Genomic DNA, 23,735 nt, shown 5'->3' with positions numbered 1-23,735 from the left:
GCCAGAAACACTCCTACAGATTTTCAAACGGCCCCACTCAGAGGCACTTGGCTACATGCGACGTCTCAGGGAGACACTGGAGGTGAATCAGTCTACATGTGGAAGACCACCACGTGGAGATGACCAATCCTGCCCTGAAGAGGGTGGGGAAGACTTTCCCATGTGCCAGGCATATGGTGATGGCTTGCCTGGGACACCCTCTCTATGGCCTCGGACCCAACCATGAGGGCCCCATCCCAGTCTTGGCCATCCTGTCTCCAATCACAGACACCCCCGTGCATCCTGCTTTCTGGAATGCTTTCTCACCCCGATAGCCCCTGGCCTATTCATTTCACACCATCTCATGAATGGCATAGCCCTTACAAGCAGTAAGTAGTTTGAATATCAGTTCTGCCATCTACTGGCCGTGTAACATCAGTCTGTTTACTTAAACTCCCTGTGCCTCAGCATCCTCCTCTGTAAAATGCGGAGATGATATAATAGCAGAACCGGAACTTTCCCGACTTCCAGTGATTGGGACTTACTGCTTTCCCTGCCAAGGGCACGGGTTTGATCCCTGGTGGGGGAACTAAGATCTTTCCAGCCTCATGGTACAGCCAAAAAAAGAAAAACTGAAGGACAGACCAAAAAAAAAAAAAGACAGTGGTACCTATTAGAATTCTTATAATAACATTAAGGCTGGGAATGTGAATAATACTCATAAGACATTTAACAGAGTGGTTGACACTTTGGAAATAATGTTTGGTGAATGTGAACTATTTTCACAGTTATAGGCTCAAATAATATTTCCTCAAGGAGCCCACCCATCCCTGATCTCACTGACCAGATCGGATCCCCCTCTTACTTACCTTCACATCCTTAAGTATCCATACTTTCACTGCAGGCTATTTATTACAATTGTATTTCCAAGTCACTTATGTCAGCCTCCCCCTCACTCTAATCTATAGCTTTTTGAGGGGCAGGGTTTATTTTTGTTTTGTTTTCTTACCTAAAAGAGTTCCTGGCACATGGTAGGCAGGCATCAAAGAACGAATGCATGGATAGATGGATGGGTGGATAGATGATGGATGCGTGTTCGTGACAATTATTGATGGCAGCTCCCTCCTTGCCTCTAAACCACGCATTTTTTTTCTTATTTCTTTGTGCTTCCTTATTATATCTTAGTTCTACCAGTAGCAGTGTCCTTGTTTAGTTGCTAGGTTGTATCTGACCCTTTTGTGACCCCCACGGACTGTAGCCCACTAGGCTCCTCTGTCCCTGGGGTTTGCTGGGCAAGAATGCTGGAGTGGGTTGCCATTTCCTTCTCCAGGGGAACTTCCTGACCCAGGGATTGAACCTGTGTCTCCTGCATTGGCAGGCGGATTCTTTACCACTGAGCTAGCCTAAACCTGGTGGCAGTAAGAGGCTTTATCTGTCTCAGGAAAAAGGGCAGAAGAGGTTGCTTCAGACTGTTGGCGTGCACCGACAGAAGAGTGAACGTAGAGTCTTAGGTGTGATTTTTCAATAATCAATGACGGGGTGCTTGCTCTTGTGCAGCTCACAGTTTAGTTGAGGGAGACAGATGTTACATTTGGCTAGAATAAAATGCTGCAGGGTAACGATAGTGCTGAGCCCTGGGTTTTATGGAAACTCTTGGGAGATGGGAGGAGGGTCAGACAAGAGTTATAAGAGGGGACCATTGAGCTGTATCTCAAAGGTATGTAGGAGTTGGACTGGATGGATAATGGTCCCAGCGAAGGCAACACACAGCTTTTGGGAAACCAACTCGCTGGAGCACAGAATTCTCACTTCCTTCCCACAGGATCCAGTGTTCACAGAGGCCCCTTGCATTCAAAGATGGCTATTTATACTGCTTGTGCTCTCCTTGCAGATCCTGCTGTAAGGGGGCGTTGGCGCCCCCTGGTGTAAGTAAAGAGCAGTGATGACACTGACTTACTGAGAACCCTGCGGGTCAGGGTATATCCATGCTGGTGTGCTTCTTTACCATGACTCACATAAACATCTGTTTATTGTCCATCTGAGTCTTCTTGAGCTTCATTTAAAAGGACTTAAAGCTCTCTCTGCTGAATTAAATTGTCTTGCTTCTTCAGAAGCTGTTGGTTTTATTCCCACCATTTAATGTATTGTAACAGGCATTTATATTAGGTACTTTTCGGTTTAAAAGCTACAGTGAACTCATTTTTAATAGTTTTGGTATTAGTGGTCTCTCTTAAACCTGTACACACTCACAGAGACAGATATACACACATACACAGGTGCACACACACACCAACACACAGTTGAATCTTTAAAAGCCAAGCAAAAGGAACCTAAATGAAAATCCAAAGCTTTAGGCAGAGATAGCACTTGAGGGGGATCTTCATGTATTCACAAGAACATCCTGAAACTACTCCAGCACAAACAAGCTGGACCACCTGATGTCTTGTGAAGAGCTCTTCCTTAACAAATAGTTCTTCCGTACAGACAGACCCTGGTTCTTTATAATCTCTGTAATATGAGCCTAGACGGATCCCTGGCCCATCAATATAGATACCGATTTTAGTCCCACCTCTTCTTTAGGCTTTGTAATAACCAGGGATTCCAAACTAATGCTCCACATTCCTAAAATCTTAAGAGAAATTAAGCGTTTAGCTTTGATAACACTGGATAGGCTGAAATGTTCCTTTATTTTTAACTGGGATTAAATCAACCCAAGAGTTAAAATAAATCAACATGACACCAGTTTATCATGTACCAACCAAAAGCCCTCAATGGCAGCCATACGTGTCAGTTATTATCAAACACAGAAATGAATTAATGAGTATAGCTTATGTGGATAAGTAAAATGTCTTAAAACAGGGAGCTTATAGGGTATTAGTTCTAAAATAATTTTTTTCAGTGTTCTTGTCCTGTGCTTTTATCAGATATATTCCTTTGATTATTTTTGATGTTATTATACGTGGGTTTGTTCTCATTTTATTTTTTAACTGGTCATTGTGAGTGTGCAGAAAGAGATACAGATTTTTAGTATGTTGCTGTTATATCCTACAACTTTAAAAGAATTTCTTGATGAAAAGTGTGGTGACTCTAAATAGAGGGTCTCTGAAGTATTTTCTAGTTCACTGATTTTTAATTTTTCAGCTTTTAATTTTTAGTGAGGAAAACAATTAGAAGGACAAGAGGATATTGTGAAAGGTCTTTTAAAAATCTTTGAATCTTAAAACTTGTTAGATTTTTTCATTCCCCCAATCCCTCAGCTGCCTTTGCCTGCTAATGGATGGCCAGTACCAAGTGTCCTCCATGTCTGTTCTCTGCCTGCGCAGGTATGATCGACAATCTGCTGTCCCCAGATCTTCTCAATGGTGCCCTCACCAGACTGGTCCTGGTCAACGCAGTGTATTTTAAGGGTTTGTGGCGATCACGGTTTCTGCCTGAGAATACCAAGAAGCGCACGTTTGTGGCAGCTGACGGAAAGTCCTACCAAGTGCCCATGCTGGCCCAGCTCTCTGTGTTCCGCTGCGGTAAGTTCACGCTGGGTGAGGCTGTGTTCTAGGATGTGCCAGCCGTGGAAAAGCCCTCGAGTGCTATCACTAAGTTCAGGGGCAGTCTGCCTTTTTAGTTTTTAAAAAGCACAGGGGAGGGGAGGGCAGGATTTTTTTTAAAAGCTCATGGTAAGTCTTGGCATTATTTACAAAGGTTATATACTATGGGCTTTCCTGGTGGCTCAGTGGTAAAGAATCCGCCTGCCACTGCAGGAGGCGTGGGTTTGATCCCAGGGTCAGGAACGTCCCCTGGAGAAGGAAGTGGCAACCCCTTCCAGTATTCTTGCCTGGAAATCCCATGGACAGAGGAGCCTGGTGGGCTACAGTCCGTGGGGTTGTGAAAGTGTGGGACACCACTTAGCGACTAAACAGCAACATGTATTAGTATATAACACATGCATCCCTTTTAGGTTGAAATTTAAAGATAAAAGGGCTATTTAGGACATAAGAAGTATAAGTGGACAATAAACATATGAATGCACTGTCAACTCATCATTAGCAATCTTACATTACCAAATTAAAAATGAAAGTAAAAATTAGATTTCTTTTCCACTGATCAGATTAGCAAAAATTGCAAAGGTTGACAAGGCCAACCCAGTCATGACTCTGGTGTGGGGGGACATGGGTGCCCTTGAGTGCTGTGGGGGTAGGGGGGCTGTGGTCTGACTGACTTTCTAGAAGCGATGCCCCAACAGTGTCACACCAAGGGATTTATAATCTGACGGTAACCACACACTGGCAAATAGAAGCTGTACACGTGCATGTAGTGGAACACACATGACAATTAGATTTATGTAAGTAGAAAGTTATATAATATGTGGTTGATTTCAGAAAACAAGTTACAGAACAGCAGATGCTGTTTCATCTCGTTTATGTAAAATACTTGCTATATATTCATACAGTCATGTCTTGGAGGATGTTCAATAAAATGTTAAGTGGTAGTATTTCAAATGATTATTTTTTCTTTGAGTTTGAAAATTTTTTAAATGAGCATATGTCAGTTTTATAGTTGGGGGGGGAAATGACCCATTTCTGCCTCATTACCACAGAGAACTAAGGCTGGCGATTATTTTATAAACCTGCTTTCATTGAAATACTCGTGGTCCAGTTAAGCTCCCTTTTCATTTATAAGTTAACCTTCATGTCTCCAATCTATATGTGGACATGTGGGTCCCAAGCACTCTGTTTGCATAGACAGTATGTATTAGATCAACACGTCTCTTCATATCTCTAACTGCCTAATTCTTTAAATTAAGGAACGGCTCATGGGAGGGATACAATAAACAAAGTCATTTTTCTTCCCTCTTGTCATTTATTAAGCTTCCAGGTGGTATTTTGTTGCTCACTCAATACATTTTTTTAAAGATAATATGTACTTAAAAGTCCTACAGAAAGGTGTCATGCAAAGAAACTGAGGAGAATAAAAGTCTCTTGGGAACTCCCTGGCAGTCCAGGGGTTAGGTCTCCACACTCTCATGGGTTCAATCCCTGGTCAGAGAACTAAGATCCCACAAGCTACACAGCATGGCCAAAAAAAGGAAATAAATAAAAATTTTAAAATAGAAGGCTCATTTTGTCTATAAATCACTTGGAGGTTATGTTTCCTAGGAAGACATCTTTGGAACACTAGCATTGCCTCTAGCTCCTATCTGAAGAAAGGCTATTTTGTTTTAGATCAGTATTTGTACATTCTAATAAACCAAATTGGAGAGGGCCTCACTGTATATTTCTGTTGCTGAAAAATAATGAGTAAGTCAGGAAAGATTCAAATGCAAGTCTTCTGTAGACATTCCCATGAAGATGAAAATGTTTGTATTCATAGGAATTTCTTGAACATATAGGACGTTCCTGGGAGGGAGTTATATCTCCAGGTGGCTTCTCAATTAAGAACTAATTTATCTAAGAATATGTGTGCACTTTACAGAAAGTGAGACAAATGCGTTCTTATGGTCCACAGTGTGGGGGATCTCTTCCCCGCCTTCTCTGATTCATGTTCTCGCTCGTCCCCTCCTGAGCCCCCAGGAGGCCGCATCAGTGGGTTTCCTTGCCCCTGGGTTTCCTGTTGGTTGGCAGATGGGGTGAACCAGCAGGCGGTGGAGTAAAGGGGAAGAGCGGGGTCAGGCACTGGCACCCCAGCGCTCTCCCTGCATCACCGGGGCACCTCATCTCTCCAGGCAAGGTCTCCCTCTGTCAGGACCTGCCCAAGGGCCCTTTGTCTCTGGGCCACCAGCCCCTCCACTACCGCCTAGGGCTGGTAGTGGTGCTCAGGTTTGTGGCCCAGGGGACCATCCTATGACTCCTCTGTGTTCTCCCCTTGCTTCATAAATGGTCCCTCCATGAAACTCAATTGCCTCTGTTTGGTGTCCTGCCTGTTAACTGTTGGACCCTGACTCACCTGTGCTGAATTCAGAGCAGACCGTGAAAGTCCCCGTGGTCCCGTGAAAGTCCCCGTGGTCCCGTTCTCTCCCGAGTCAACACTGCAAGTGGCCTGGGGCCGTCTTTCCTGCCCCACTTTCTGCACCTGGGGTTGGAACCCAGGGCCTTCCATGGCCCATGCAGCGGAGTCCAGTGGCATTGTCTGTTCCTAGGTTTTCCCCTTTGGCTGGCAAGGCAGCTTTTCATGGAAAGAGGGGGCCAGTTTGTCTTGTGAAGAAAGCCCAGTAGCCCATGGTGGCCGCAGGCAGGCCTTTGTTTTCATGACAGTGGACCGCCCAGCGGGTCACCCATTTTCTGCCTGTCTCATCACTGTCTGACTCACATGACCAGCCAGGGTTGGGAGGCAGGCTGTCCTGGCAGCTGGTCACTCACATGGCCTCTCATGCCTGCTGCCCAGCTTCTTGTGGGCCTCAGCCAAGCTGAGCCATCCTTGATCACTTTGCTGGAACATTGCTGTTCCATTTACCCATTTATCAGCCTTCCTGACTTTTCACCCGAGATCTCAAGGTCTCTGAGAGGATTCACTTAGTAAAACAGTAAGGGAGAGGATGGAAATAAGAGGGGAAAACCCTTCTGACTGAAGTTCCATAAACTGTAAGTACTTTGAGGGCAGAAATTTTTCCATTAAAAAAAAGCCTTAAAATTAGTGGAAGTATATTTCACACTCATTGCAGAATCTTCAAACATAACAGTATATAAGGTAGAAAAAAAATATTCCCCTATAATCCCCTTTCCAGTAGAAGAACTCCTATTAAGTGCTTGGTGTATCGTTTGAGACCTTTCCTGTGGGTATACAAAATGTCTGTGCAGCTCTTTGCATACATGGGATTATACTATAATTTCTATTCGGTAATCTGTTTTCTTAGACAATCTCCCTTGGAAAACTTTATGTCACTTCTTTGGATCTGCTTGATCCTTTTATCAGCTACATAGCATTCCGCATATCATAGTATCCTCTGGATGGCCGTTTACTTTTCTCCTGTAACAGCACTAGAATGAGCATTCTTGTACATGAATCTGTAGATGTTTGTGTTGGAACTGCTAGAGGTAATTTCCTTGGGAGCTCCCTGCTGGTTCAGTGGTTAGGATGCTGCACTTCCACTGCCAGGGCCCTGGGTTTGATCCCTGGTCAGGGAACTAAGATCCCGCAAACCATGCCGCATGGCCAAATGAATAAATGAAGGTAATTTCCTTGGATAGGAATTGCTGAGTCAACATTGTTAACAACTTTTTTATTTTTATTGCTATGAATTTAGACCTAAGAGACTCACCTGTTTTGAAAAAGACCACAGAAGAATCCAGACATCCATGTATCTGAATATGTGCGCATGTGTTCTGTGACTACACAGTATGTTTCCAGCTTCCACTCTCCTCTGAGCTTACAGCTCATGCCCGTGTGTCCGTATTACATGTCCGCTTAGTTGTCTACCAAGTTTTAGTCCCGCAGGTAGACACACTATTGCCCTCACCATCTGCTTCTCTCCACAGTGTTCCTTCACCCAACAAATGGCACCAATACTCAACCCAGTTGCTGTCCGTCTCCATCAACTCTCCCCAGACTCCCTTTCCATTGTGGCCTGATTGTAGACTACCATGTACAGTGGATCAACGTGTGCTTCTTTTTCTCAAATATATATTTCGATTTCTATTTAAGAATAGCCTGAACCGTTCCTTAAGAACCCCGAAATCCACAAAGCTGCTTGCAGTTGAAGTAATTAGAGGGACTTTCATCTACAAGGCTTTCCTGATACTGAATATTTAAAATATTCTCTCTCCTTTTTTACAGGCTGAGAAGGGTTCTTAACACTAAGAACCATGGTTATCTCCTCCATTATAGGACTTAAAGTAGGAATCAGAGTACTTTATAGGGCTTTCCAGAAAAACCAGACCATCCACAAAGTACCACCTACAGAAGGTTCTAAATCTTCTCCGTATTTTCCATGTTTGAGTCTTTGCCTGTTCATTAAAAGATTTTGTGGATCGCCGTTCATCTAAGAGGGCTTCTCTAGTGGCTCAGCAGTAAAGAATCCACCTGCAATGTAAGGAATACAGGAGATGCGGGTTTGATCCCTGGGTTGGAAAGATGCCCTAGAGAAGGAATTGGCAACCTGCTCCAGTGTTCTTGCCTGGAGAATCCCATGGACAGAGGAGCCTGGCGGGCTATAGTCCATGGGGTCACAAAGAGTCAGACGCAACTGAGCAACTAACATTTTCACTTTCATTCATCTAAGAGAAAAAACTGATTTTTCCCTCTTTCACCCTTTCCCTTCTCTTTAGAATGAATGGGGCTGCTCCATTCACATCTCTATATACTCTAAGAATTCTCCTCACTGGAGAACCCTCAGTCTGCTTCCCAGATGTTAAAGGATGGACGGCCTGGGGCAGAAGGAGGTCTGGGATGGCAACAGGCTCTCTGCTTTGACACAAAATCCCTAGATGCCGCTTCCTCACCTGGTTCATTCCACCCAGGAGCTGTGCCCCACTGAAGCAGGTGTGGTTTCTCCTGATGGATTGATTCTGACACTCAGGAAGTAAAGTATCTTACAAAGCTGCTCACACCCATAGATGAAGGCTTTTTTCTGTGTGTAGCGACTGTAGGCTGAGCTCTAGGCATGAGTTACCTCATTTAATCTTCCCAACAGCTCTGTAAGGTGGGTACTATCATCCCATTTTACAGATAGAGAAACTGAGACTTGGAGTTCAGGAACTTGCCCAAGTCCCAGAGCTAGTGCGTTGGAGCCAGGGTTTGAATCCAGGTCCTCTGACTCCAGATAATCATGTCTTTAACCTTTGCCCTCTGAACAACCATGCTATGAAAGGAGTACTTCCATGATTGGGTGGATGGAGAGGAAAAGTGTTTTTTTTCAGCCTGATGGCTCAGATGATAAAGAATCTGCCTGCAGTGCAGGAGACCTGGGTTTGATACCTGGGTCAGGAAGATCCAAGAAGGGACTGGCTACCCACTCCAGGATTATTTCCCGGAGAATTCTGTGGACTAGGGAGCCTGGTGGGCTACAGTCCCTGGGGTTGAAAGAGTCAGACACTACTGAGCAACTAACACTTTGACTTTCACTTTCCACAAGCAAAGATAAGCGTGGAAGGGGGCTATGTATGGAGTCATCCTAGCTGACGTTTGTCATCTGCTCCTGTGATGAAAAGTGGGGCCGGGGAAAAATGGAACATCAGGCAGATTTGAGAGACTAGATGCAAATTGATTAGCCATTATTCACCTTAATGATCAGCTAACGATGTGTCCCCTCGAGGCTGGATTCCCTGGTAAAAGTAGCAGCTCTCACCCCACCTGGAATACACTCCAGCTCATAACTTCATTTTTCATGACCTTGATTCTCACCAGAACAGAAAACACTTCTAGAAGTGGTTAATGAACACCTCCAGGTCCTTATTTCATGCTACGGAGCCGTCCTTTATTAGCAACTTCCCAGATTTCAGAATTTCCAAAAATGAGCTCTACCAGCATAGGAACCTGATGTTTTCTTTGATAATTAAAAGATTTACTAGGAAGTGGTTTGTTGTTGTGTTTTTTCTCTTTCCCATCATTTTCAGTTTCTGCTGAGACTATTTTATGATGCAGGGGAAAGACACAGAATCTCATCTTGGATTCTCAGGCAGCCCTGAGACAGAACCTGGGTGAGAGTGAGGTCCACGTGTGTCCTGAGCTGAGACCAGCACCCCAGGTGCCTGGGCAGTTCCACAGGCAGAGGCATATGATGGGAACAGGGGACACCAAGTGACCCACGACTTGCTCGCGTGCTTCTTCCTCAGGGAGAGCCTGCCGTGTCCTCCTACAGTGTTATGTATTCTAAGAGCTTCACCATCTTGTCGTATTACTGGTGGCTCATACAGTAAGGAATCTGCCCGCAATGCAGCAGACCCAGGTTCAATCCCTGCATTGGGAAGATCTCCCGGAGAAGGGAATGACTACCCACTCCAGTATTCTTTCCTAGAGAATTCCATGGACTGAGGATCCCAGCAAACTACAGTCTATAGAGTCACGATACGACCGAGCGACTCACACACACACACAGACACAGCTAAAAGTGTTTCTTACATCCCCAATATCTCAGTTGATAAAGAATCTGCCTGCAATGGAGGAGACCCTGGTTTGATTCCTGGGTCAGGAAGATCCGCTGGAGAAGGGATAGGCTAGCCACTCCAGTGTTCTTGGGCTTCCCTGGTGGCTCAGCTGGTGAAGCATCCGCCTGCAATGTGGGAGACCTGGGTTCAACCCCTGGGTTGGGAAGATCACCTGGAGAAGGGAAAGGCTACCCTCTCCAGTGTTCTGGCCTGGAGAATTCCGTGGACTGTATAGTTCATGGGGTCGCAAAGAATCGGACACGACTGAGCGACTTTCACTTCACTTCACTACATATCAAAGTTTGCAGTTTCTCCCTTCATCAGGACCTCCCTCCCAATCCCTGTCTGGAGAAAAGGCTTACTGAAGTTCCTTGTCTCAGATGCAGTGATTACCAAAGGTCATCCCCAAAGAACAGTCAAGTGAAGATCATGAGAGAAACTCACTTTCTCTTTTCTCTCATTCTTAAATGTTTTGTCCTTCCTGGTCATTCAGAGGAGGAGGAAGAGGGGGCCAGCATTCACTGAGCACCCACCATGGCAGGGCCTTGCTGGGAACCTTGTTGTTTAATCACTAAGTTGTGTCCAACTCTGCGACTCCATGGACTGTATAGCCCGCCAGGCTCTTCTGTCCATGGGATTTTTCCCAGGGAAGAATACTGGAGTGAGTTGCCATTTCCTCCTCTGGGGGATCTTCCCAAGCCAGAGATCAAACCCACGTCTCCTGCATTGGCAGGTGGGTTCTTTATCACTAAGCCACCAGGGAACTCCCACTGAGTACCTTGTATATAGCTTCTGAATTCATCCTTACAATGATCCTGTGGGCTACACACGTCTTATTTTATATTACAGTATAGCTGATTAACAATGTTGGGATCGTTTCAGGTGGACAGCAAAGGGACCTGACCATACGTATACATGTCTCCGCTCTCCCCCAAGTCCCCCTCCAGGCTGCCACTTAACATTGTGCAGAGTTCCCTGTGCTATTGCAGTAGGATCTTGTTGGTTATGCTTTTCACACTTTTTATATTCCTGATCTCTCTGTTCTCCAAACCAGGAGGCACACAGAGGTTAAGGAGCCTCACCAGGATCACTGAGGTCTTCCTCTAAAGTTGGAAGTGTTCAAGAAAACATTTCAGAATTCCACATAATCTAGCAATGCTGGTTTTCCATTCACGTAGTTAATTCTTACAGGTCTCCCATTGCATGGCTAATGTAAAGGTTTCTTGGGATGCTCAGGCATGCTCTGTGGAAGGCTCTTTTCCTGGGATGCTCATGGTGCCTCTGGGCCCCACACCTGCACCCTGGGCTCCTCCCCAACACCCGCCGTGACTGCACTTGTGCTGACTCTGATGGGCGATCCTCGGTTGTACTGCTTAGTTGCTAAATGTTTTGAATGTTTCACATGGGATTGTTGTTGTTATGTAGTCACTAAGTCATGTCCAGTTCTTTATGACCCCATGGACTGTAGCCCACCAGGCTCCTCTGTCCATGGGATTCTCCAGGCAAGGGTACTGGAGTGGGCAGCCATTTCATTCTCCAGAGTCTTCCAGACCCAGGAATTGAACCCAGGAATTGTCTCCTTCATTGGCAGGCAGAATCTTTACCATGAAGCCACTAGGGAAGCCCCTCCACGTGGGATAAAAGGATTCTAAGATCAAATAAATTTGGGAAACCTAGGAATAACTAGAGTTAAACAGGTTTCTTCAGGACCTCTCAGAACCTTTCTCGGACTGTTGTGTATTATGAATGTGCAAGAAGAATCAAGTGTCCGGAGCTTCCTGGGATGTGGAATTCATTTTGTCTACCAGGTGTCTTGCGGGCTGTGTGTTCTCTAGATGACTTTGTGAGAAGTGCTGGTTTAAGTCATTGTTGGGTCTTTATTAGTAATCACGGGTACCGTAAACTATCAGAAAGCCCTCATGGTGGTTCCCAGAATGGATGAAGAGTGAGTAGGGAATGGGAGTGAAGGAGGAGCACCTTTGGGTTTAGACATACTGAGTCATTATGGAGCTCTGCTCCACTTCTCAGCCACATGTCCCTTCTTGACAAGTTAGTTAGTGTCTCTAATTGTAGCCTCCCCAGCTATAAAATTCTTCCCTCCTGGCTCAGACAGTAAAGAATCCGCCTGTGATGCAGAAGACCCAGGTTAGATCCCTTAGTTGGGAAGATTCCCTGGAGAAGGGAATGGCAGCCCACTCCAGTATTCTTACCTGGAGAATCCCATGGGCAGAGGAACCTGGCTGGCTACAGTCCATGCGGTTGCAAAGTCGGACATGACTGGGTGACTAACACTTTCACTTTCACAGCTATAAATAGGACTGCTTAAATTTACTTTGTGAGGTGCTGTAGATTCTAAATGTGTTTGCATAGTAGATGTGGGCCTGGCACAGAGTGGACTCTAAACAGGGGAAGCTGTTTACTGCACCCCCACACCCCGACAGCTCCTCTTCACACACACAGACACTCCACCAAAAGAATCATGCTTAGGCAGCTCACATTCATCCCTTCATCCATCTGATAAAGGTCAACTTCTTACAAAGCACTGTATTCTACATGCCTTGTGATCTGGTTTAATTCTACTTAGATTTAGTGTGGCCAAAGGCATTCTAGACATGTCTAGACTAAAGAATTCTTTACCAGGGAAGGAAGAAATAATTGCCCTTGTCTTTGACTTTCTAAGAAAGCTGTTTTTGGAAGCTTTCATAAAAACAGAAAATGAAGGGGGAAAGCAGTGAGTGCCGTGTAGACGAACGTGGCTGGGCATTTATTTGTCTTCTAGAGATCTTATAATCCAAAAAATGAAATCAAAGGCGAAGCAGTTAGGACCAAACCACCTGACACACTCACCTGAATGTTATCATGATTTTGAAAATGAGCTGTTCCTCATCTTTTAAAAATATACATATGGGGCCTGAATTTCAGTTGTCTTCTTACAATTAAAAGGAGAACGGATGCATGAATGGCCATCCTTTGAAAATGAAATGTTTGTTGATGCCTGCTATGTGGTATATGGTGGGGGCTTCCCTGGTGGCTCAGACAGTAAAGAACCTGCCTGCCAGTGCAGGAGACGTAAGAGACGCAGATTTGATCCCTGGGTGGGTGACGAAGATCCCCTGGAGACGGAAATGGCAACCCACTCCAGTATTCTTGCCTAGGATAATCCCATGGACAGAGGAGCCTGGTGGGCTACAGTCCATGGCACCACAAAGAGTTGGATGCGACTGGGGGATTAACACACACACTATGTAGTAGGCCCCAAAGATTTGAAAGATTCAAAAGGTGAATAAACATGTTTGGGAAATGGGCATATAAAAAATGGAGAACGATAAAAGTATGTGCCCCAAAGTCATCACAAAGAAATAAATAAAAAACTACCCTGGCCATCAGCAACTGCTCATGCTCCTTCTGGAAGTCACCAAGGATGCCCTGAACCTGCCTCTGATTTCTTCAGGGTCTACAAGCACCCCCAGTGGCTTATGGTACAACTTCATCGAGCTGCCCTACCACGGCGAAAGCATCAGCATGCTGATCGCGCTGCCAACAGAGAGCTCCGTCCCACTCTCGGCCATTGTCCCTCACATCAGCACCAAGACCATCGACAGCTGGGTGAGCACCATGGTGCCCAAGCGGGTGCAGGTCATCCTGCCCAAGTAAGTAGCCCCTGTCCCCAAAAGAGAGAAGCGCGGGAGCCCTGAGCCCTGGGAGTGACTGTGTCACATACCGCACACCTGAAGGCTGACGCATCATGGAACCCCGCTTTATTTTGCGGAAGTTGCATGGTGGGAATACAAAGCTATGCTTTTGTAGAAGTCGGTTTTCAATCCCTGTGCCTCTTCTGCGGAGAAGGCAATGGCACCCCACTCCAGTACTCTTGCCTGGAAAATCCCATGGATGGAGGAGCCTGGTGGGCTGCAGTCCATGGGGTCGCGAAGAGTCGGACAGGACTGAGCGACTTCACTTTGAATTTTCACTTTCATGCATTGGAGAAGGAAATGGCAACCCACCCCAATATTCTTGCCTAGAGAATCCCAGGGATGGGGGAGCCTGGTGGGCTGCCATCTATGGGGTCGCACAGAGTCGGACACGACTAAAGCGATTTAGCAGCAGCACCAGCAGCAGCGCCTCTTCTGTAGCAGGATAATGGCAATGGGGAAGGAGAGAAAACAGCCTGGTCACTAAGCCCTCTACCAGACCACAAGCTGCTGTGCCACTTTTTAGTATATCTTACCGTTCAAAGGGGGCTTCTCTGGTAGCTCAGTAGTCAAGAATTCACCTGCCAGTGCAGGAGATGAGGGTTTAATCTCTGGGTTGGGAAAATCCCCTGGCATAGGAAATGGCAACGCATTCCAGTATTCTTGCCTGAGAAATCCCATGGACAGGGGAACCTGGCGGGCTACATCCACGGGGTCGCAAAGAGTTGGATACAGTCGAACACACACGCACGCATACCTTCCAGTTCTGATAGCTTTTAATTTTCTAGTCACTGAGATAAGCAATCAGAGGCATATATTCATAATGAGTATTATAATAATCCTCCCAAGAGTTTTTTGTTGTAAAATAAGCCTTCACATAAGGCAATGCTTGCCATAAATGAATAGGCTGGTGAGGTACATAAATTATAATTGTAAGTAAATTACCACTACAGCCCATCTGTGATGGGTCTGCTCACCTACCCTTGCTGCTCTGCCACAGGATGTGATAAAATCTGGTAAACACATCTTCTGTTGACAGATTTAATAACTGACATTTACATATGTATAGCTATAATGCCCGATAGTCCAAGTATCCCACAAATCCATATCATATGCGAAGGAATATCATTCCTAATGTTTACCCCTAATTTAATGGTAAAATGCTTCCAGAATGCAAACACTTAATTATCAGGAATGTATCTCCTCTCTTTGAGCATCCACAATCCCAGTAACCATGGTGGTTCTGTGGTTGGATATGGGGGAAGACTGTAGAATACTAAACACTTGTCAATACCCTGTTACTGAGTCTACTGCTCATCGAGCAATAGACCAATAAAGAGATGAGTTGCTGGGGCTTCCCTGGTGGTCCAATAGCTAAGACTTCCTCTTCCCAATGCAAGGGGCCTGAATTCAATCCCTGGTCAGGGAACTAGGTCCCACATTCCACAACTAAAGATCCCACATGCCGCAATGAAGATCAAAGATCCCAAGTGCCACGGCTAAGACCTGGAGCAGCCAAATAAAAAAATATTCTCAAAGAAAGGGAAGAGAGAGAGAGATGAGTTGCTGGAGCAAGGAACAGCGACTTTATTCAGAGAGCCAGCAGACTGTGAAGATGGTGGACCAGTGTTCCAAAGACCCATCTTGCCTGAGTTAGAATTCAGGCTTCTTTTATACTAAAAGGGGAGGGAGTAAAGTTGAACATTTCCTGGTTTCCATCAGTCTCCAGAGAGGATGTGTCAATTTCTTCCTCCCTGCAATCTTTCACAGATGGGCCTGGCCTATTTCCTAAGAGCTAAACAAAAGTGTGTTAGCTTAATGTTGATTACCTGGGAGGCAGGATTCCCAGAGATGGGCCAGTAGGTATAATTTAAGCTTAAAGGCAACAGCCCTTTAGCAATTAACTTGTAAGAATACAGAGATTCTTTCCTATTGCAGCCCTGTATCTCCCCATTCAGCATAAGAGAAAGTACTTCCATAGCTCTTCCTCGGGCTAGAATGGAGAGCCTGTTGCCCACGAGGGTGAAGACCCCCCTACTTGCTGTTACTGTCCCGTTTTGCCATATATATGTTTGAGAGATGGATTGTTCTCTACTTACCTAGTACTTAAATCTTGGGGTTAAAATTTAAGATATGACTATTCAGAGTATACATTTAAAAACACGTTTGTAAACATTCTTTCCCACTGGCATTGATTATATCATTCTGTATCATTTATAATGGTTTTCCCCGTTTTTGGCTTTTGTGCTAGGTTCACAGCTGTGGCACAAACAGATTTGAAGGAGCCGCTGAAAGTCCTTGGCATCACCGATATGTTTGATCCATCAAAGGCGAATTTTGCAAAAATAACAAGTATGTTCAATTTAAAACTTGCTCTTAAACTTGAACAGTATGTTATAAACCGAGTTTCTGATTTGTTCAGAAGGAAAAGGTCAACATTAGGAATGTGTTGCTGTAAAACTCTTCAGGGTTTCATTGGATGCCTCACCAAATGATGCTACCAAGCCTTCATCACTTAAGTCAGCACGAGTCATCCATCCCTTACCTTTCCCATGTACATTTCATGGGAAACCTACGTGACTGCATGCATTTAAAGAAACATTTCATGTGTTGTTTCCATAACCTAAAAATTTGGCTCTTAATTAGATATTAGTCTCTTTTCCCAAATGCACAATTTTCTCCTGTATTTTCAAATTTTCAAGATCAAGAATGTTTGAGCTCTCAAATGGCTTAACTTCCACCAAACAACTGCAGGTGCCAGTATGTGCAAATAGGATTTTGGCATCTCAATCCCATTAATCTGAAATATAAGTTCAAAGGAGGCTCATTAATTGCCTTTGCCAAACCATCTAGGACACAGCTGGTATGATATCCCTTCATTTGCCAGTTACATGTAATTTTTTTTCCCCTGGAGTCATATCTCAATGGTTGGTCTTTGTCTTTTTAATTGATAGCATAGCCAGCTCCTTCCACAGACAAGGCTTAAACATTATTTTTGCTCCATTTCGTACTTTTCCCCTTGAGTGATAAGAGAATAGTTCAGTACCAACCTCAGTTGCCTGTTAGTGAACACCTGGGTACCTGTCATGGGGATTAACGTGACTCCCCTGGTAAAACTGCGGCTCCATGGATGTTCTGAGACTCTCATCCCGTGTTAACCAAACTCTCTTCCCTCATCCAGCTGCATTAGCATCACCTTGTCTGAAAGTCACAGTCGTGGGTCTGACTCAGACCTACTGAGTCAGCATCTTTGCTTGAACAAGCTCATCCCAGTGCAGCCTGGGAAGTGCTGTTTCACCCTGCACTTTCCCCTTCAGGATTACGCATTGTAGCTTAAATACTAGATACCTGTGACAGGGCATTCACAGGTGTCCCGAGGGAGGAGCAGGTGCCAAAAGTTCTCCTGAGACGTTCTGCTTAACCGTGCAGGTGACGAGGGCCCTGGAAACGCGCCTCTCATTCATGATCAGTCACATTAGAGTGGAGCACCAGTGCAGACGATTTAAAAGCAGACAACACCAAAAGCGCTTTTCTCCCTTTGCACCAGACCTGTGTCCCATCAGGGTCAGCATTAACTTCTGTCTGCATTCTCCTCAAATGCTGACCCCAGTGGGTATTGCTGGAGTGGTGAGGTTTGCTGAGAAGGAAAGGGTGTTCAATAGAAGGTCCCAGGGGCCTAGCTGCACTTCTGAGCCTGGCTCCTCCTCCTCTGTCACTACTCTGCCCTTAAGTGAGGACTTTTGTTAGGAAAAGACCGCTCTTACTCTGCCACTAATGAGCCATGTGACGGGGGGACAGTTTCTTAACACTCTCGGCCACAGGTTCCCCGTGTGTAAGTGCTATATTTTTTCTGGATGTGAGATTCTGTAATTGAAAAGTAATATTGTTGGCTTGCTTCTTCCAGAAAACTAGATTACCTTTTTAAAGCTCTGCCCTTTTTAAAATTCTTAAGTGATAGGAGTTGAACCGACAGAGGCAATAACACACTAGCGGTCCCGGACTCCCTGCTGTGAAGTGATGTCACAGTTCACTTAGCAGAGACTGAAATTCACCACAGTTGACAGTCACGCTACACCCTTCCATCATGGGGACTGTCAGAAGTCACTTCCTCTGACACTTTTTTGTTTTGATTTTTGGATTTTTTAAAATTTATTTTTAATTGAAGGATAATTGCTTTACAATATTATCTTGGTTTCTGCCATCCATCAACATGCATCAGCCATAGGTATACATATGGCCCTCCCTCTGGAACCCCCTCCCACCCTGTGCCATCACTCTAGGTTGTCGTTGTTTGAGCTCCCTGCACATCATACAGCAAATTCCCACTAGCTATTTATTTTACATATGGTAATATATGTTTCCGTGCTACTCTCTGGATTCGTCCCACCCTTTCCTAACACCTTTTAAGGACTGAAACTTGCCATGGCTTCAGGATTACTTCTCTCACCTAACCCAGCAGCCTGCATATCAAGCAAATGCTGTTTCTGTTTATTTTCTGGAAACAGGGTCAGAAAACCTTCATGTTTCTCACATCTTGCAAAAAGCAAAAATCGAAGTCAGTGAAGATGGAACCAAAGCTTCAGCAGCAACAAGTAAGTAAGCCCTGGGTCTCGGGGCCGGGAGCAAGTACACCCAGTTCCTTCCTCGACTCAGCTTCTGTGTCCTGAGTCGCATTTCTAGCCAGGCGTTGCAGGCTGACCCTCGGGAGACAGTGGTGAATTGGGGAAAACCCGAGTCCGTGAAGCTCAGGGTCTGTTACATTACAGAAAGTACTTCAGTAGAAATTCCTCCAGGACAGGAGTCAGCAGACCTTTTCCGTCAAGAGCTGGATGGGACCTAGTTTATGATTTTGTGGATTGTACAGGCTCCCTCTCCACTTCTCAGCTCCACCTTTACAGTGTGAAAGCAGCATAGACTGACTATACAAGCAAACAGGCATGGCTGTGTTCTAATCCAGCTTCCCTGGTGGCTCAGACAGTAAAGCATCTGCCTGCAATGCGGGAGACTCGGGTTCGATTCCTGGGTCGGGAAGATCCCCTGAAGAAGGAAATGGCAATCCACTCCAGCACTCTTGCCTGGAAAACCCCATGGACGGAGGACCCTGATAGGCTACAGTCTGTGGGGTCGCTCCTCAGACTTGACCTAGGGATGGTGGTTAACTGACACCTCTCACCCCCACCCTCAGATGGATCAAGCATATTGTGGCTTCCTATTGGCAGAAAAGCCCCATCTTCATATTAAAACACAAAATACTAGCAACTACTAATAGGAAAATAGCCAATTGAGTCTATCCAGGACCAAGTGAAGAATTAGCAGCAACTGTTGAATTCTGGCAGGATTGCTCCGCAGCCTTCCTGGATAATTAGAACTTCCACATTGGCGTTCTCCTCAATGGCTCATATAATGGAGGAGAAAACAGAACAGTCTTAGGTTGGTTTTTGTACCCCCTAATTATCCATACGAAATTGGATGAATAGATCTGGCCAAACTCTGTGAACTCATAAACTGATGGTCTTAGCTTTACTTGTAACTGGGTCAAATATTTCATTAAAATGTACCACTTGTGCTCAAAATAGACCCTTTATTGCCTTTCTAGAATAAACATTTAATTTTTATTTCCTTAAAATAACATTTAAAACAAAGAGCTAGAAAGTGACATCTAAATTTTGCCAAAGTTATTGAGAAGTGTTGCCATTAGTACTGTCAGGACTGCCTACATAAGTTGCAGGGCCCCATGCTAAATGAAAACATGGAGCCTTTTGTTCAAAACTTACTAAGAATTTCAAGGACTTCCCTGGTGGTCCAGTAGCTAAGACTGTGCTCCCAATGCAGGGGGCCTGGATTCAATCCCTCATCAGGGATTGATACCCACACGCCACAACTAAAGATCCTGCATGCCACAACCATGACCCAGTACAGTCAAATAAGTAAATAATATTAAAAAACAACAACAATTTCAAGTCAGCAGCCACAAAGCACTAGACCAAGTATAGGGCCAGTGTGTGTGTGGGGTCTTGTGACTGCCCAGGTCGCATGCCCTCGAAGCCAGCCCTGCTGTATTAGTCTGCTAGGACTACCATGGCAAGCTACCACAGAGTAGGCGGCTTAAGCAAAAGAAATTGACTTCTCATTTCTGGAAGAAGAAGTCCCGTATCAAGGTATTGTCAGGGTTGGCTTCTCCTAAGGCCTCTCTCCTTGGCTTGCAGACAGCCACCTGGTCCCTGTGGCCCCCGCATGGCCTCTTCTGTGTGTTCACTTCCCTGGCCTCTCACTCTCTTCCTATAAGGGCACCAGTCCTGTTAGCTTCAAGCCCTACCTTCATGGCCTCATTTAAACTTAAAGCCTTCCTGGGGCTTCCCTCATAGCTCAGTGGTAAAGAATCCGCCTGCCGGTACAGGAGACACAGGCTTGATCCCTGATCCGGGAAGATCCCACGTGCCGTGGAGCAACTAAGCCCGTGCGCCACAACTACTGAGCCTGCGCCCTGGAGCCCAGGGAGCCAAACCCACTGAAGCCTTTGTGCCCTGGAGCCCGTGCTCCCCAAAAATAGAAGTCATCACAATGAGAAGCCTGCCTACCACAACTAGAGAAAAACCCACGCAGCAACGAAGACCCAGCACAGCCAAAATCAAATTTCAAAAATTTGAAAATAAACTTAAAGACTTCCCTAAAGACCCTGTATGCAAATACAGTCACACTTAGGGCTAGGGATTCAGCGGACAGATTTTGAGGGATACAGTTCAGTCCATATCTCTTGCTGACTCTTGATTTGATTGTAATAACCCTAGGTTGAGCAGTTTGTCCAAGCATAGCTATAACTGTTTCCCTTACAACATCAAGCCTAAGTCATTACAACTTCCCAGGGGTTTGAAGAAGACTGGGCCATTGCAGCAAGCATGGGGCAGTTATGCCAGATATCCGCCCTTCTGCCAGGCCTTATCACTGCCTTATTAGATCAGAGCTACCGTTACAAAACAGGGCAGAGGAAACGTGTTTAAGACCATAAGCGTAGACACGTTTGCTTCCAGTGTCCGCACCAGGTGAGCTGAACAGCGGTGCCAGGTAGTAGGCCCCAGATGAGCAGTCTATACTGCCAATGCGAAGAAAGTCTAGATGATGAGTCCAAGGGAGAAGGCACAGACAAAACGGATGAGAAGTGAGCTGGTCCTTGGTACTGAGAAAGGATTTGGATAGGCCAGAAGGACCAGGGGCCAGGCCTTAGCTAGGTAGATGGTATGAATGAAGCACAGTTAATAGTAACAGTGAATACGCGTTGGGTGCTTCTTAAGTGGCATACACTGTTAAAGAACCCACCTGCCTATGCAGGAGGTGCAAGAGACACGGGTTCAGTCTCTGGGTCTGGAAGATCTCCTGGAGGAGGAAATGGCAACCCATTCCAGTATTCATGCCTGGGAAATCCCACGGACAGAGGAGCCTGGTGGGCTACAGTCCATGGGCTTGCAAAGAGTCAGACCCAACTGAGTGACTGAGCAGAAACACACACGATGTTCTGAGAGCTGTCACATGTTTCAGTTCATCCTCGTAAGAGCGCTACCTGGAGTAAGCATGTTTTCTAAAGGAGATGGGCTTGTGTGCACTACATGAGGCAGATTGGAAAGGGCCTGGCCCATGGTGGCTGTGCCGTCAGTGGTGACCACAGGGCCTGTTGTTTCGTGGCCAGCCTCTGGGACAGGAATGATGTCCTGCCTTGAAATACGTGCTGCTTTGCTGGCCTCATGCTGGGTGTACAATGGGTTTTCCTTTTCTTCCTGCAGCTGCGATTCTGATTGCAAGGTCGTCGCCTCCCTGGTTCATAGTAGACAGGCCTTTTCTGTTTTTCATCCGACATAATCCTACAGGTGAGTGATTGTCTTCTCCCATTGTTCACTAGCTTTGAATCCTTCTCCCATGTGTCAACAAGTGCCAACGCTTTGAGTCATGTAACTGCCCCCTTTGCGGAGAAAGGAGAATCAGACTGTTTTTACACAGTGTGATGGCATCTCTCAAACACAGGATTTTAGGTTTTGTCTCTTTGTTGTTTTTTTTTTTTTTTATTTTAACATCTGAAGAGCTCTGCAGTCCTTTGGGGCTTTTTGACGTCTGCTGACTTTTTTTTAAATGAATACAATTAGGTAAATTTTTCAGGAAGCTACATGTCTTCAACCTTTGTAAGGGCACCCTGCTGTTATGACCTGAGAATTGTTAGTTCAGTCAGTCTTAGCTCCGTGAGTCATGGGTTCAAAGTTGTCTCTGTCTTTTAGCTTCATCTTTAAAATTAGAATAACAGTAATTCCTACCTCTTAGTACAGTTATAAAGAATAATTAAGACTGTCTTTGTGAAGAGGTTGTCTTCATGTTGGTGCAGAGTAGAAACTAACATATTCTAGTTTTTACTCTGCTTTTGATCAATAACCTAAGCTGCTTCCTATCCTTTTATCTCATTGCATCTTAATCATTATAATTAGTATGCTCCTGAGCCAAACAGTCCAAACGGGAGCCTCTAGCCACACGTGAGACTTAGCTTTTTGACTTTAATTAAAATGAAGGGCTTCCCAGGTGGCTCAGAGGTAAAGAATGCACCCGCCAATGCAGGAGACTTGGGTTCGATCCCTGGGTTGGGAAGATCCCCTGGAGAAGGAAGTGGCAACCCACTCCAGTATTCTTGCCTAGGAAATCCCATGGACAGAGGAGCCTGGCAGGTTACAGTCCATGGGGTTGCAAAAGAGTTGGGCATGACTTAGTGACTAAACAACAACAATTGAAATGTAATTTAAAATTCAGTTTCTTAAACCACATTTCAAAGGCTCAATAGCTACATGTGACCAGCGCTACCATATTGGACAATGAAGATGCATACAATGAAGAGACAAAACCTAAAATCCTGTGTTTGAGAGATGCCATCACACTGTGTAAAAACAGTCTGATTCTCCTTTCTCTGCAAAGGGGGCAGTTATATGACTCCCATCACTGCAAAAATTCCATTGGATAGCATTGCTTAAGAGCAGTGGGGTTAAAGACAGCCCAGAAACCTCCCCTTAGATATATCTTCCATTTTATGTGAAGGACTAGAGTTATGCTTTGTTTCCTTTTAATTCTCTAGGTGCTGTCTTATTCATGGGGCAGATAAACAAACCCTGAAGAGTATACGGAAGGAACCATGCAGAGCAAAGACTACTTTGCTATGAAGAAAAGACTCCTTTCCTACATCTTGCCTAGTTCTGTTAAATATTTTTGTACATGACTTTCTTTTTCAAAACTAGTTCTTAGGTTCAGAGACTCAGTGATGCAGCATTTCTGTTCTGGAAAGTCTTAAGGGGGGTAAGGGGCAGGATGGTGGAACACTGTACTGAGAAATGAATAGAAAGGCTTCAAAATGTCTAAAAGATTCTTTAAACTACTGAGCGGTTACCTAGGTTAACAACCCTCTTGAGTATTTACTATCCAGTTCAGGATTTTTGTTTTGTTTTGTTTATATGTGTGGCTTTTCAGAAAAATTTAATCAGCGTGATGGGGGAGGGAAAAAAAAAGACATTTTATGGTAGCTTTTACTTTTATATGAAAAAAATATTATTGGCCTTTTAAAAATTTTTTTGGGTCTCATCCAAAGTCTTGAAAGTAATCTTGCATTACTTTGGGGGTAGAAATAGTGAAATCTTTAGCCTCTTTGTGTGTTTTTGTTGTTGTTATTTTATATAATGCATGTATCCACTAAAATAAAGTTTAAAAAACTAATGTCTTGCTAGACAAGGTTTGCTGTTGTGCAGTGTGCCTGTCAACTACTGGTCTGTACTCTTTGGATTTGCATTTTTGTATTTTGTACAAAGTAAAAATAAAGTGTTATGAGTAGTAAAAAAAAAACAAAGAAGAAGAAGAAAAAGCCATTTCTCTGCTATTTGAAAATACAACAAAAGAAACAGCCTTTTAAAAATACCTCAGTCTCTTTTAATAAACCTTTGCACTTAGGCAAACAGCAAAAAAACCCCTGGCCTTC

The 23,735-nt window shown here is 44.8% G+C and overlaps 1 protein-coding gene across 2 annotated transcripts in view; it reads left to right on the top strand.

Moving 5' to 3' along the window:
• Positions 1–23,476, top strand: part of SERPINE2 (serpin family E member 2) — a 68,837-nt gene extending 45,361 nt beyond the window's left edge. For both annotated transcript variants that reach the window (XM_069574674.1, XM_069574673.1), the window contains exons 4-9: positions 3,303–3,500; positions 13,504–13,702; positions 15,996–16,096; positions 18,250–18,336; positions 21,520–21,603; positions 22,845–23,476. In XM_069574674.1, coding sequence (XP_069430775.1) covers positions 3,303–3,500; positions 13,504–13,702; positions 15,996–16,096; positions 18,250–18,336; positions 21,520–21,603; positions 22,845–22,882 — 707 coding nt within the window. In that variant the 3' untranslated portion in view covers positions 22,883–23,476. The remainder of the gene's footprint in view (positions 1–3,302; positions 3,501–13,503; positions 13,703–15,995; positions 16,097–18,249; positions 18,337–21,519; positions 21,604–22,844) is intronic.
• Positions 23,477–23,735: the final 259 nt, after the last annotated feature.

The sequence above is a fragment of the Ovis canadensis genome, chromosome 2, assembly GCF_042477335.2.
Source record: "Ovis canadensis isolate MfBH-ARS-UI-01 breed Bighorn chromosome 2, ARS-UI_OviCan_v2, whole genome shotgun sequence".
Lineage (NCBI taxonomy): Eukaryota > Metazoa > Chordata > Mammalia > Artiodactyla > Bovidae > Ovis > Ovis canadensis.
This window is presented reverse-complemented; position numbering and strand designations above follow the sequence as displayed.